The sequence below is a fragment of the Taurulus bubalis genome (genome assembly GCF_910589615.1).
Source record: "Taurulus bubalis genome assembly, chromosome: 4".
In the NCBI taxonomy this organism is placed as follows: Eukaryota; Metazoa; Chordata; class Actinopteri; order Perciformes; family Cottidae; genus Taurulus; species Taurulus bubalis.
This window is the reverse complement of record NC_136592.1, coordinates 1,197,501-1,212,857: the sequence shown is the minus strand read 5'-3', so window position 1 is coordinate 1,212,857 and position 15,357 is coordinate 1,197,501. Positions and strand designations below refer to the sequence as shown.

Here is a 15,357-nt window from a genome sequence, read left to right as displayed (position 1 = left end):
CTGGGAACAGAACGAACACTACAGAAATGTACACCAGAGAAAAGACAGCGGATGCTGATGTCCTTGTGGGCTGGAGTTGAAGCCACAAAACAGACTTTTAAGTAGATCTCATTTCCTCAAATATTAAACTAGGGATCTTTAAATGACAGCAGACTTGAGTCGCCTACTAAAACATCCCAAAGTGTCGTGTACAGTAGGTCTTGTAGTCTGACTGTTGAGGAGAAGAGGCCTTTTCTGTTTCTTTCTCCTTATTTCAATGTTCTAGACTTCCTGTCCGACGCCATGTTTGTCTCTCGCGGTGCAAGCATTCATATACCCCTGCTTGCTTATGTGTAGTCACTTTATCATATATCCTTTAGACCTCTTTTTAACCCAGTGTAGAAAGCTGTTGTCTCGTTGCCTCGTGACTTTGGGCTGCTGATGTCATTCTTTGTTCATTCATTGACAACTTGACCCATTTCCGCTTGCTGTAATTTGATAAGATCAAATCGATGCACAACCGAGCGCAGCGGCCCCACGTCTCTTATCGCTCTGTAGTCTAATCTAAACCATTCCAACTTTGTTTAAAAAAAGAAAAGAAAAAAAAAGCACTTTTGGTCGCTGCTGGTTGTCTAAAGAAACAAAAACATCACCGTGATTACGTTTGTAAAACGAGATGACAGTTGACGTGGTGGGGAGTCAGAGCAGCACCTGCATCAGCTGGACCCAGATCAGACCCGGATCAGACCCAATCTGAGGCCTAATGGGACAAAAGAACTGAATCCTTCTTTAAGGCGAGGCGTCTCCTACAGGAAGCTGCTCCTCCAGGAGAAGACGTGTGCAGAAGGTCCAGTAAAAGTAGAACAAAGTATTATTTTACAATTAAAATAATACTTTAGTCTCATAGAGCAAAACATATTATTTATTCTTGGCCAGCTTGCGTGTTCTAGTCTGCAAAGCGGCCGTGGCGCCCCCTGCTGGCAGCTCTTCCCTGCGGCGCTCCTCCTCTCAGACGCCGCTCGTGGCTCTGGAGGGATGAAGTGTTGACACCATGATTTTGCACAAACCTAAAAGATGTGGGCGACATTTCTTGGGGACTTGCCTAAAAAAAAAAAGTGTCGAGCCAAGCTGGCAGGTGACCCGCTGGAGGTGTGGAGGAAAGCGGTGCTGCCCAGCAGGGGGCGCCGCGTTAGAGGTGACTGACAGAGAAGGCGGGACTCTGAACAGGTTTCTGATTGTACATTAAGGACAGAGGAGAGACTCCTTGTATTCGCTGCTATAGGAAATGAATCCTAGCTACGTGGTAAAAAGAAAAACGGATGACAAAAACGAAATGGATTAAAAATGATGCTTTTCTCCTGTTTGCTGCTACATTTTTGGTGTTTTTTATACATATAATTGTCAATATACTGCCATTCTAGGGTTGAATTTTCTCATAGAAAATTGTGTTATTGACATCCTCATTTGTGGTTTTTATGTAGATTCTATGTGATCCGTTTGATTTTGTTTGTTTATAATTACATAATATGATTTTCCGAACTATTCCAAAAAACAAGGAAAAATGAGACGTTGTACAGAAATGCTTTGCTCCACAATACCTCATGTGACAGTCCAGATCTATCTAGTCGTGTCTTTATGTTCTAGCTTCATCCTGTTGCTCTCGCTGGTTCAGCTCTCAACCGCCTCAGAGGAGCCGGTCCAGGGCCTGGTACTGGTGCCGGACCAGGAGTGTGTAGCTCAGAGAGTGTAGCTCTCAGTGTGTAGCTCCGAGTGTGTAGCTCCGAGTGTGTAGCTCAGAGAGTGTAGCTCAGTGAAGAGACTCGTGGTTCCTTTCCCCTCAAGATATTTATACAAGGAAAAAGCTTTTTGTTCCCATTTCAAACTGTCAGTGAGTTGATTTGAGTTGTAGATAGATTCACGTCGGTAAGCCATAGACTTTTTGTTTTGTTCCACATCATTCCACACAGTGTGTCTACTTCATGCCAGTTGTCTGCAACTTCTGTCAACTACACAATAAAAACAGGAATTAGATGGAGCCGGCTGTCCGTCCCTTCTTTGAATGACGAGTGTTTGATGAGAGAAACGCTGCAGTGCAGACGGGACAGAAGGACCAGTCTTAGGCCAGCGGGACTCACACCAGAGGGGAGTGCTCTGGTCTCCTGGTCTCCTGGTCTCCTGGTCTCCTAGTCTCCTGGTCTCCTGGTCTCCTAGTCTCCTAGTCTCCTGGTCTCCTGGTCTCCTAGTATCCTGGTCTCCTAGTCTCCTAGTCTCCTGGTCTCCTGGTCTCCTAGTATCCTGGTCTCCTAGTCTCCTGGTCTCTTGGGAGGTCTTCAGCAGCAGGAAGGCGTGCTCCATGTCAGGGAGCAGCTGCTGAGTCCGGCTCCTGGGTCCGGCTCCTGGGTCCGGCTCCAGGACCCGGCTCCTGGGTCCGGCTCCAGGACCCGGCTCCTGGGTCCGGCTCCAGGACCCGGCTCCTGGGTCCGGCTCCAGGACCCGGCTCCTGGGTCCGGCTCCAGGATAAATGTTCAGAATTAAGGAGCAGAGCATTGCTGCAGTGAGCTGCACCTGATGCAGTTTGCTCACCTTGAGCTCATATGAGGAGACTCAGCTGAGACTCACTTCCATGTGTTGCATCCAGAGGAAACTGGTTCAAGACTCCAGAACTACAAGTGTGGTATCTACACAGTGCTGCCACACAATGATGATCAGTATCTATGTTCGATATCTCCTCTTCAGCAGCGATAAATCACAACACAGAACTGTGGAGTCATAATGTTTCAACGTTTAGAATCTGAATCCTGAGAGCTATTGTTTGGCTAATGATTAACAGGAGTGTGTGTGTGTGTGTGTGTGTGTGTGTGTGTGTGTGTGTGTGTGTGTGTGTGTGTGTGTGTGTGTGTGTGTGTGACAGTACTCATTGATTTGTTATGCAAGGAATGTCTTTGATGGGGCTTCAGTATGGAGGAAAAGGCGTGAAAGTCTAATCCTTTCCCACAGGCCAGCCAGCTCAACCAGCAGCAGACAAAGACACACACACACACACACACACACACACACACACACACACACACACACACACACACACACACAGACACGCACATAGACACATATACAGACACACAGACACAAACACATACACACAAACACATACACACACACAGACACACACACATTATTTATTTTATTTTTACTTTGTTCAGCCTATTAATTAATGGCTCATGGATATGCATTTGTGAAAAGACTAAAAACTTTCAGAATAAAGGATTCTGTCTTTTTACAATATAAGTGTTGTTTTGTAGTTTATTGTTTTTATTGATCAAACTATTTAAAGTAATCACTGAGGTCTGGAACACTGTGACATCAGCAGAGTCCATCGGGGCAACAGACATGTGACACGCCCACCCACCGTAACGGCAGAGCCACTGTCATGTGACACGCCCACCCACTGTAACGGCAGAGCCACTGTCATGTGACACGCCCACCCACCGTAACGGTAGAGCCACTGCCATGTGACACGCCCACCCACTGTAACGGCAGAGCCACTGTCATGTGACACGCCCACCCACTGTAACGGCAGAGCCACTGTCATGTGACGCGCCTACCCACCGTAACGGTAGAGCCACTGTCATGTGACGCGCCTACCCACCGTAACGGCAGAGCCACTGTCATGTGACACGCCCACCCACCGTAACGGCAGAGCCACTGTCATGTGACGCGCCTACCCACCGTAACGATAGAGCCACTGACATGTGACGCGCCTACCCACCGTAACGATAGAGCCACTGACATGTGACACGCCCACCCACCGTAACGATAGAGCCACTGACATGTGACACGCCTACCCACCGTAACGATAGAGCCACTGACATGTGACACGCCTACCCACCGTAACGATAGAGCCACTGACATGTGACACGCCCACCCACCGTAACGATAGAGCCACTGTCATGTGACACGCCCACCCACTGTAACGGCAGAGCCACTGACATGTGACACGCCCACCCACTGTAACGGCAGAGCCACTGACATGTGACACGCCCACCCACTGTAACGGTAGAGCCACTGACATGTGACACGCCCACCCACCGTAATGGCAGAGCCACTGCCATGTGACACGCCCACCCACCGTAACGATAGAGCCACTGACATGTGACACGCCTACATGACTGAATTTGGTGTGATTTGGACACACTGCACGGTAAATATGAAATAATAACTGACTAACTAAACCAGAATCAGAATCAGAAACCGTTTATTTGCCAGGAATGTTTACACAAACGAGGATTTTTTCTATGCGGAAGGTGCAGACATTAGACATGAGACGTTAGACGAGACAAACAACAATCAACGACAACAACAGTGTAGTGGTATTAAATCAAGTATAAGATAAAGTGCTCAGACAAACAGATAATGTTAATGTAAGTGTATGTTAAAGTGACATGTGTGTTTAAGTTAAACTGTATGTTAAGTGACAGTGTTTAAATATGAAGTGTGCAGGGTAGTGACCGGTAAGAAGAAAGAAGAGAAAGAAGGAAAAGAAAGAAAAAATAGTCCTGAGGGTGACAGAATCAGTCAGTGGGGGACCCGGGCTCTGTTGATGAACCCAACTGCCAACGGGAAAAAACTGTTGGTGTGGCGTGAGGTCTTGGTCCTGATGGAGCGTGAGGTCTTGCTCCTGATGGAGCGTGAGGTCTTAGTCCTGATGGACCTCCACCTCCTGCCAGAGGGAAGGGACTCAAACAGGTTGTGTCCAGGGTGAGAGGAGTCAGCTACAATCTTCCTTGCTCGCTTCAGAGTCCTGGAAGCGAACAAGTCCTGGAGGGACGGCAAATTGCAGCCAATCACCTCTCAGCAGAGCGGATGATGCGCTGCAGCCTGCCCTTGTCCTTGGCAGTGGCTGCAGCGTACCAAACGGTGATGGAGGAGCAGAGGATGGACTCAACGATGGCAGTGTAGAATTGCACCATCATTTTCTTTGGCAGGTTGAATTTCCTCAGCTGCCTCAGGAAGAACATTCTCTGCTGGGCCTTCTTAGTGATGGAGCTGATGTTCAGCTCCCACTTGAGGTCCTGGGTTAGGATGGAGCCCAGGAAGAGGAGGGACTCCACAGCGTTGACGGGGGAGTCACACAGGGTGAGAGGGGCTGGTGGGGCTGTGTATGTTTTAATTACTACACCCAGAAAATATGATTGTATTTTGATGAAACACAAATATGTCAGGGTTAATATTGACATTTCTTGCCAAATTTGCATCTGCATTTGCTGGTTATTCTAAATCCGCCCTCATCTTGAACGGCCAATTCTGAGATAAAGTCGACCGCTGCTCCCCTTTACTTCTTCAGTTACCACTGTGAAGAATCACCGCACAACATCTGGACGACATCTGGTGAGTCAGTTATTCATTACACAACAGTGTGTCCATGAAGCAGTGAGTCTTTTCATTTCACCATTTAGCGGATAGCTAGTTAGCTGGCTAATGCTAGCTTGCTAGTTCCACCATGTTTCCTGCCACTGAATGTGAGTTACGCCAGTGGTGGCCCGTCTGTACCTCTGGTCCGTTACCAGTGAACCCATCAGAACTAGTGCCATGCCGCTGGTACCAGGACACAATAAGTATCACTGTCCTTAGCGGAGGTGGCCGAGCTTTCATCTCTTAGCGCCTTGTTGTCACTTCTTGTGTTGGCAATAAAACTAACAAGCATACCATTGGCAAATAATACTGTTCAAATGTATTCATATCTTATTATTTTGTCAAAGAACATTTAAAGGGTTTTTGTTTCTGAGAATCATTATTTGAAAATCAATGATCTGAAATTCCCTCCATCAGAGTCTGAGCAATGCCCGTCAATATGTTGCCATGACGTGTTCATCGCGTTGCTCTTCGTAGTCCTGAGTCATAATAATCCTGAGATTAATAACCAATAAAGCAGCAGGGCATGGGTTCTGAGCTCTTCTGATTAAACCATCTGTGAGGATCAGCTTCTCAAATAAATGAGAAAAAAACTATATGACAAAAAAAGGAGAAAACATAAACTGGGCAGTAAAAATGTGTTATGTCAGCTGTAATGACCAAAATAAACTCTGCTTTATACCCTCACTGCTTGGCATTATGAATCCATATTTCATAACTCCTCACCACTCTACTGGCTGTCTCACATCACCTTCATGTTTCAAAAGCAGATCCATTGTGTGACGCTGCATCTGAGGCAACGCTAGCTAACATGCTACCTCGTGTGTCGTGATATTCAGACGTACTGTAATGAATTACTATGTTTTTGTGTTCATGTGAATTCAGAATAACTAGCTTTATGGAACACCAAAACAGAGGCTTTTAATCAAAGCAGCCCTCTCCATCTGAAGCCGTCTGGAGGACAGCAGCTGTCGCTCAACTCGTTCCCAAGAAGAGTTTGGAGGAATCGCAAATTAAAAGTCACCAAATCCCACAGACAGTATCTTGTTTCTGTGTCTACAAAATATTCAATAAATCAATGAGCCACATTCCCACAAACACTACAAGAGCACTACATTATTATTATTATTATGATTATGTCACCGCTGAAAATAGTCAACAAAAAAAAACAAATTTCCTTCTATTTGAGTAAACCTTTAGTTCAGAAGTAACTGAACCTTTTTTTGTTCTAAAACTATGTAAATATTCTAATAAACTAATAAACTACACTTCAGTGGAGCGGAGACACGAGGAGGGAAGATGGAGGGAAGAGAAGATGGAGGGAAGAGGGAGGGAAGGGAAGATGGAGGGAAGAGAAGATGGAGGGAAGAGGGAGGGAAGGGAAGATGCAGGGAAGAGAAGATGGAGGGAAGAGGGAGGGAAGGGAAGATGCAGGGAAGGGAAGATGGAGGGAAGAGGGAGGGAAGGGAAGATGAAGAGAAGATGGAGGGAAGAGGGAGGGAAGGGAAGATGAAGAGAAGATGGAGGGAAGAGGGAGGGAAGGGAAGATGAAGAGAAGATGGAGGGAAGGGAAGAGGGAGGGAAGAGAAGATGGAGGGAAGGGAAGATGAAGAGAAGATGGAGGGAAGAGGGAGGGAAGGGAAGATGCAGGGAAGAGAAGATGGAGGGAAGAGGGAGGGAAGAGGGAGGGAAGGGAAGATGGAGGGAAGAGGGAGGGAAGGGAAGATGAAGAGAAGATGGAGGGAAGGGAAGATGGAGGGAAGAGAAGATGGAGGGAAGGGAAGATGGAGGGAAGATGGAGGGAAGGGAAGATGAAGAGAAGATGGAGGGAAGAGAAGATGGAGGGAAGGGAAGATGAAGAGAAGAGGGAGGGAAGAGAAGATGGAGGGAAGGGAAGATGGAGGGAAGAGAAGATGGAGGGAAGGGAAGATGGAGGGAAGGGAAGATGAAGAGAAGATGGAGGGAAGAGAAGATGAAGAGAAGATGGAGGGAAGGGAAGATGAAGAGAAGATGGAGGGAAGGGAAGATGAAGAGAAGATGGAGGGATGGGAAGATGAAGAGAAGATGGAGGGAAGGGAAAATGGAGGGAAATTTGAGAAAAGAAAAAAAAGAGAGTGGTTCTTTAAAGGTTTTCCATATTTCTTTGGGTAATAATTATTTGTCTGTAACAGCTGTTAAAATACATGATCTCATAATCATATCCAATTAAGCAGCAGTTTGACCCCTAAACACAAAACAAAGAACATGAAAAAAAGGAAACCTCAGCACCATGTTTGTCCGTGGAGGCTCCTCCTCCTCCTCCTCCTCCTCCTCCTCCTCCTCCTCTTCCTCAAGCTGTTGGTGAGCTTGTGGTGAAATCTGAAGCCACATTTCCTCAGAGGCCTCTCAGCATTTGTCACCAGTGCTTTTCATGTCACCCTCACCACCTGCTCCCACATTCCTCTACATTCTCTCAAAGAGCTCGGCCCCTCCTCCTCCACCTCCTTTTCTCTTCTTCTCCTCCTTCCTACAACTATTACGTGATTACTCTAACTCTTACCCTCTCTCCTCCTCTCTCCTCCTCTCCACTGCAGCACCAATCGATTCCTTCCTTTTCTCTTTCTTCGGATTCTTCATGATAATTGCTCACTCGGCCTCCGCCTTTGATTTTATTTACTTTAGGAGGGTACAAGTCGCTCTGAAACCCTGAACTGAATACAGCCCCCCCCCCTTTCTCTGCTGGCCATCAGAAGCTGCGGACTGGAGGACAGCGTTCACCTGCTGCCTGACGCTGCATAAAGCAGCTGCTACTGTACACACACACACACACACACACACACACACGAGCGGGCTGGCGGACAAAAGCCCAGAAGTCCCTTCGTCCTCTCTGGGCCTCCTGATGCTATTGTTGGTGTGAGTGTGGAGCAGCAGCGTGTACACATGTAGAGACACATGTATGTGCTCCCTGTAGAGACACATGTACGTGTTCTCATTGATCTGAGGCCAGAACCAACACACACGCCAGAACTCAGCCAAACAGCATCAGCCTCCGTGTATGTGTGTGTGTTGTGTCCGTGTGTGTGTAACAGAAAGGGCTGGAGCTTGTGATTATGGTGGAATTACAGCACCGCCCTCTAGTGGCCATCTGCTTGTAGCGTGTAGGAGCGTCCTGCCCCAGAGGAACAGAGCAGTCAGATGTGTGTGTTCACGTGTTCACATGTTCTCTGTGAGGAGTGTTTAACCGTCACAAAGCATCGGATTTCTTCTTCATGTGTGAAACAAACCGTGTAGCTGTGAGTCAGTGTGGCGGTTCAAACACAGGAGGAGCTCTGAGGTGGAGAGAGAGACTGTGTGTAGTCCCTCCCAGTCTGAAGAGTCCAGTGGTTTAGTGAACAGACCTTCAGACACCAGACAGCTACTTTGTTCCAGGACTTTATTTTGCTGCTTAAATTCAGCTGCTTATTAAACATCAGCTAGAAACCCACTCATGTAAACTAAGATCTCTTTCTGGAGTCCAGACTCTGCAACTTCAACAGTAGGAGCACTTCAGTGAGCGCCGTGGACCAGCCCACCAGAAAGGGAAGGCCGGGTCCTCAAAGACGACGATCAAACCACAGTCCCAGGCGCCTGGGAGACCGCTCCACTTCCCTCTGTGCAGACGCAGAGGCTCCTCCTCCTCCTCCTCCTCATCATCATTCAGAAAGAAGTCCCTTCAGAGGCTTTGATGTAGTCGTTGAAGTCGGCCGGGACACTGAGCATGGAGCAGACCTGGACCCAGCAGACAGAGGGGTCAAGAGGGCATAAGGTGTGTGAAGACAGAGCATGTCGATCCTCAACCGGGACCAGGTCACCGGGACCAGGTCACCGGGACCAGGTCACTGGGTCCAGTACCAGGTCCAGTGAACAATACCTGTCTGAACTTGGCCCGCAGCCTCTCCATGTGCTCCTGCAGCTGAGCGGACTGGGGGTCCTCATGAGGGGAGGTCTGGACCAGAGCCAGCAGAGCCTCCAGTGCCTTCAACCGCTTCCTGTCACACACACACACACACACACACACACACACATTTACTTACTTTACTCACTATTTCTGCCTTAAGTTGTCAGTTTTTTCTTTTTATCCATATGTATTGAGCCTTGTTGGAGGAAGCTGAGCGATAAGATTATCATTCTGCTTCTCCATATTGTTGTTCATGACACATATGCAGGTTAGTCCAGGTCCTTCAGGTGAGAAGGGAGGGCTCTAGGAGACGAGGAGGTTTGAGGACCGTACCTTGACTTGACATCTGTATGATGTTGGAGGAGAGCCCTCCAGGTGACGCCGAACCCATAACAGAAGGAGATCTGTGGGAGGTTAGAGAACAAGAGAGGTAAAGCTCCTGAGAGGCTGCATGATGCAACGCTAGCAGGCTAGCTATACAGTAGCATGGGCTAGCTATACGGTAGTGTGTGCTAGCTGTACGGTAGCATGTGCTAGTAGTACGGTAGCATGTGCTAGTTGTATGGTAGCATGCGCTAGCTGTACGGTAGCACGTGCTAGCTATACGGTAGCATGTGCTAGCTCACCTCAGAGGACAGCCGGGCCCCGTGAGAGGCTCCGTGTCTGCGGCCCTCCTGCTGGCCTCGCAGGGCCCCTCTCCCAAAGCCCTCCTGAAAGCCCTCCCCTCGGAACCTGACCAACAAAACACACACATTATATATGCATATTTATATTTAATACATATATAAAGTACGTATAGTTATTTAACCCTATCGTTGGACACAGGCGTATTAGATCAGGACTAGTAACTCTGTTACAATGTTCATTCTGGTCACATGACATCTATTGTCCTTCTGGTCACATGACATCTATTGTCCTTCTAGACATCTATTGTCCTTCTGGTCACATGACATCTATTGTCCTTCTGGTCACATGACATCTATTGTTCTTCTAGTCCAGGGGTGTCGAACTCAATTGCACAGGGGACCAAAATTCAAAACACACACGAACAGAATAAACATTTATTGAACACACTAAAACTAAATGTTTTTTTAACATAAATATGAATAAAAACAGACAGGAATGTTATTCTGGAATAAATAAACTTAAACTTTAAATAACTTAAAATATCTTGCTCACCATAAAAAAATATACAGTCAAAATTATACAAGTTAGACATATGAACATGCTGCAAAAAACGCCTGAAAAATAAATAAAAATGGTGACAGTGCTTGTGCTTTAAGTAAACATTAAAATAACAAAGCAAAACATTTGAATTTCTTTGCTTTTATGTCATTTTATATAAAAACCTTAAATTTTAAATATCCCAAATGATTTTACTCTCCATAAAAATATCTCCTGTCAAAATTATACAAGTTAGAAATATGACATGCTGCAAAACAAAACCTGGAAATATAAATAAAACTTGTGCTTTTTTAGCAATAGCAAATAACGAATCAAAACATTCAGTTTTCTCTGCTCTTTTGTCATTTTATCAGAGCTGGATGCTTGGCATCTTTTTTTGGCAACAAGTTTGTTAATGTTTGGCGTGAGGTCCCGTGCTGTGGAGACTGTCAGGATGGACTGCAGGTGCTCATCAGTGAGACGACTCCTGTGTGCTGTTCTGTTTGTCTTCATCGCTGAGAACAGCTTCTCACACAGATATGTGCTACCAAACATACTGGGGCATTGCTGCGGGAATGGAGTGAATACACTCTGTGGGCCCTGCAGTGTCGTACTTTGCCTTTAGTGTCTCATTACACTGCAGCTCAATCAGCTGCATCTGAATCTGCACAGGTGCAGTTTCCACGTCGACGGCAAATGGGTTGCGAAGCAACTCGAAATTCTTTTTTTGTTCTTTAAAGTCACCAAAGCGCCGTGAGAACTCCGTGCGCAGTGCGCTCAGTTTATCAGCAAAGGGCGTATTTGGGAACACCGTTGTGCCGACTGGGTTCAGCATTACTTGGCAGCAGGGAAAGTGGGGCAAGTTGCACTGGTGCATTTGTGTCTCCCATGAAAGCAGCTTCACTTGAAATGCCTTCACTGCGTCATGCATGTCAGTGATCATGCGGTCACGTCCCTGGAGCTGGAGGTTTAAGGCATTGAGATGAGCTGTAATGTCAGCCAGAAACGCCAACTCACATTTCCACTTTTCATCTCGCAAAACGGTGGAGTCTTTTTTTTTTTACTGTCCATGAACTGACAGATTTCGTTACTGAGCTCAAAAACTCTGTTGAGAACTTTTCCCCGACTTAGCCAACGCACCTCTGTATGATAAGGAATGTCGGCAAACTCTGAGTCTATCTCTTGCATAAAGGACTGAAATTGCCGGTGATTTAAACCTTTACTTCGGATAAAGTTCACGGTTTGCGTTACAGTGCTCATTACATGGTCCATCTTCAGGACTTTGCCACATAGTGCTTCCTGGTGCATGATGCAGTGATATGCTGTTAGCTCACCAGTACAGTTCTCCTCCTGCATCTTTACTCGCATCCTTCCCACTAGTCCACTTTTTTCACCGCACATAGCCGGTGCTCCATCAGTTGTAAGTCAATAAGTTTGTCATGTCGGTTACACTTTGACATACGTTTTCAAAAATGTCCTTTCCAGTCGTTGTCCCGTGCATCGATTTAATGTCCAATATTTCCTCTGTAACGCGCAAATTGGAGTCCACCCCACGGATGAAGATGGCTAGCTGTGCAGTGTCAGTACTTTCATCCACAGCAAGAGAGTATGCAATAAAGTCTTTGCTTCTTTCACTCAACTGTGTTCTTAAATCAGTGGCCATCTCACAAACTCGATCAGCAACCGTATTTCTACTCAGGCTTACATTTGCCAGCATCTGCTTTTTGTCTGGACGTACGACGTCGCACACCTTCATCATGCAGCTCTTCAGAAGTTCTCCCTCGGTGAATGGCCGGGCTGCTTTGGCGATCTCCTCCGCCACGATGAAACTTGCTTTCACAGCAGCTTCACTTTGTAATTTTGCACGAGTAAAAAACGTCTGCTGAAATGTCAGCTTCTTTTTGAACTCTTCTACTTTCTGTATCTTCTGCTCTGTATTCAGGTCGTTCATGGTGTCCTGATGTTTTGTCTCATAGTGCCGTCTTAGATTAAATTCTTTAAATACAGCCACATTAGCACCACAAATGAGACAAACGGGTTTACTGGCAATGTCAGTAAACATACACTCAGCCTCCCATCGGTTTTGAAAGGCTCTGTTTTCAGAATCAACTTTTCTCTTCGGCATCATGAGGCTAGCTTCGCAATAACTTGCAGCAACAAGCACTTGACCTGATTGACGCGGGAAGCTGAAGGAAGCTGAAGCGCTGCATTATGGGATCTGTAGTTTATTGTGTTACCAGCGCTTCATATCGCCAGGCCATTAGCAACAATAATATAAAATGATCTCGCGGGCCGGATATAATTGCAAGCCGGGCCGGATGTGGCCCGCGGGCCTTGAGTTTGACACCTATGTTCTGGTCACATGGCATCTATTGTCCTTCTGGTCACATGACATATATTGTCCTTCTGGTCACATGGCATCTATTGTCCTTCTGGTCACATGGCATCTATTGTCCTTCTGGTCACATGACATCTATTGTCCTTCTGGTCACATGACATCTATTGTCCTTCTGGTTACATGACATATATTGTCCTTCTAGTCACATGACATCTATTGTCCTTCTAGTCACATGACATCTATTGTCCTTGATCCTCTTCTGTTGCTTTCCAGAAGGTTTCTTCCATTTTTCCCCATCAAAGGAATTTACTGAACAAATTCACATGTGAATGATACAAGTGCCAGTTATGGCTCCGGGTTATTTATATATATATATATATATATATATATATATATATATATATATATATATATATATATATATATCACAGCATCTGAAGCTTGGTTTGTTCTGTTCTAGTGAACTCTTTTAGTAAAACGTTGTTGTGCCAGTTACACCAACATGACTCATAGACTCTACAGCACCGTGTTACGTGTAACCGGCGCCTCCCGCTGCTCTCGGCTGTGGGGACCGTCCCAGGTGCCTGTGACCCGGCGTGGATGCTCCACGCTGTCCTCGCAGCGGCGCGCTTCCTGTGTCTGCTGCGCGCGCCCGCCAGTAACCAAGACACCGGAAAACTCACCGTTCATCCGCCAAGAGAATGCTGTCAAATAGATCTTCACTTCCGCAGCGGCGGGCCATCTCCAGTCCAACTCACGAGCTCGTCCCTAAAGCGACTCGAGGGAGGCGGCACTCCGCTGCCTGCGCCCGCTGACTGCGCGGTTTGCGTCGGACCCGCTTCCTCCACAGAGCGCTGCTGCCCCCTAGGCGTGTGGAGGCGAACTGTCACTTCTGACGATTTTTGTTCACCGTTCTTGTGATCATTTTGACCCCACAGGGTGAGATCTTGCGTGGAGCCCCAGATCTTGTTTGTAGGTGACCAAATACTTATTTTACAGAGGAATTCACCAATTAATTCATTAAAAATCAGACAATGTGATTTTCTGGATTTTCTTTTTTCATTTTGTCTCTCATAGTTGAGACCTATGATGAACATTACAGGCCTCTCTGATCTTTTTAAGTGGGAGAATTGTTGGCTGACTAAATACTTGCTTTCCCCACTGTATATATATATATATATATATATATATATATATATATATATATATATATATATATATATATATATACCTATATATGTATATACCTATATATATATACACACATATATGTGTGCATGTATATGTATGTAGATACATATGTATACATATATGTATATATCTAAATGTATACATATAGATATATATATATATATATATATATATATATATATATATATACATATGTATATACACTCACCTAAAGGATTATTAGGAACACCATACTAATACTGTGTTTGACCCCCTTTCGCCTTAACTGCCTTAATTAATGTTGGCCCATATTGATAGGACAGCATCTTGCAGTTGATGGAGATTTGTGGGATGCACATCCAGGCCACGAAGCTCCCGTTCCCCCACATCCCAAAGATGCTCTATTGGGTTGAGATCTGGTGACTGTGGGGGCCATTCAAGCTTTGTGACATGGTGCATTATCCTGCTGGAAGTAGCCATCAGAGGATGGTACATGGTGGCCATAAAGGGATGGACATGGTCAGAAACAATGCTCAGGTAGGTCGTGGCATTTAAACGATGCCCAATTGGCACTAAGGAGCCTAAAGTGTGCAAAGAAAACATCCCCCACACCATTACACCACCACCACCAGCAGCCTGCACAGTGGTAACAAGGCACGATGGATCCATGTTCTCATTCTGTTTACGCCAAATTCTGACTCTACCATCTGAATGTCTCAACAGAAATCGAGACTCATCAGACCAGGCAACATTTTTCCAGTCTTCAACTGTCCAATTTTGGTGAGCTCTTGCAAATTGTAGCCTCTTGTTCCTATTTGTAGTGGAGATGAGTGGAACCCGGTGGGGTCTTCTGCTGTTGTAGCCCATCCGCCTCAAGGTTGTGCGTGTTGTGTCTTCACAAATGCTTTGCTGCATACCTCGGTTGTAACGAGTGGTTATTTCAGTCAAAGTTGCTCTTCTATCAGCTTGTATCAGTCGGCCCATTCTCCTCTGACCTCCAGCATCAACAAGGCATTTTTGCCCACAGGACTGCCGCATACCGGATGTTTTTCCCTTTTCACACCATTCTTTGTAAACCCTAGAAATGGTTGTGCGTGAAAATCCCAGTAACTGAGCAGATTGTGAAATACTCAGACCGGCCCGTGTGGCACCAACAACCATGCCACGCTCAAAATTGCTTAAATCACCTTTCTTTCCCATTCTGACATTCAGTTTGGAGTTCAGGAGATTGTCTTGACCAGGACCACACCCCTAAATGCATTGAAGCAACTGCCATGTGATTGGTTGATTAGATAATTGCATTAATGAGAAATTGAACAGGTGTTCCTAATAATCCTTTAGGTGAGTGTATATATCTATATGTATACATATATATATATAT

The 15,357-nt window shown here is 45.9% G+C and overlaps 1 protein-coding gene across 1 annotated transcript; it reads right to left on the bottom strand.

Annotated features, from left to right (window-relative positions):
• Positions 1 to 8,797: 8,797 nt before the first annotated feature.
• On the bottom strand, positions 8,798 to 13,609 carry lto1 (LTO1 maturation factor of ABCE1). Its single transcript, XM_079217384.1, has 5 exons — positions 13,490 to 13,609; positions 9,931 to 10,036; positions 9,638 to 9,708; positions 9,278 to 9,395; positions 8,798 to 9,135 (listed from the first exon to the last, which is right to left on the bottom strand). The coding sequence occupies exons 1-5, from the start codon at positions 13,546 to 13,548 to the stop codon at positions 9,064 to 9,066; spliced, it is 426 nt and encodes a 141-aa protein (XP_079073510.1). The 5' UTR covers positions 13,549 to 13,609; the 3' UTR covers positions 8,798 to 9,063.
• Between the last annotated feature and the right edge of the window lie 1,748 nt (positions 13,610 to 15,357).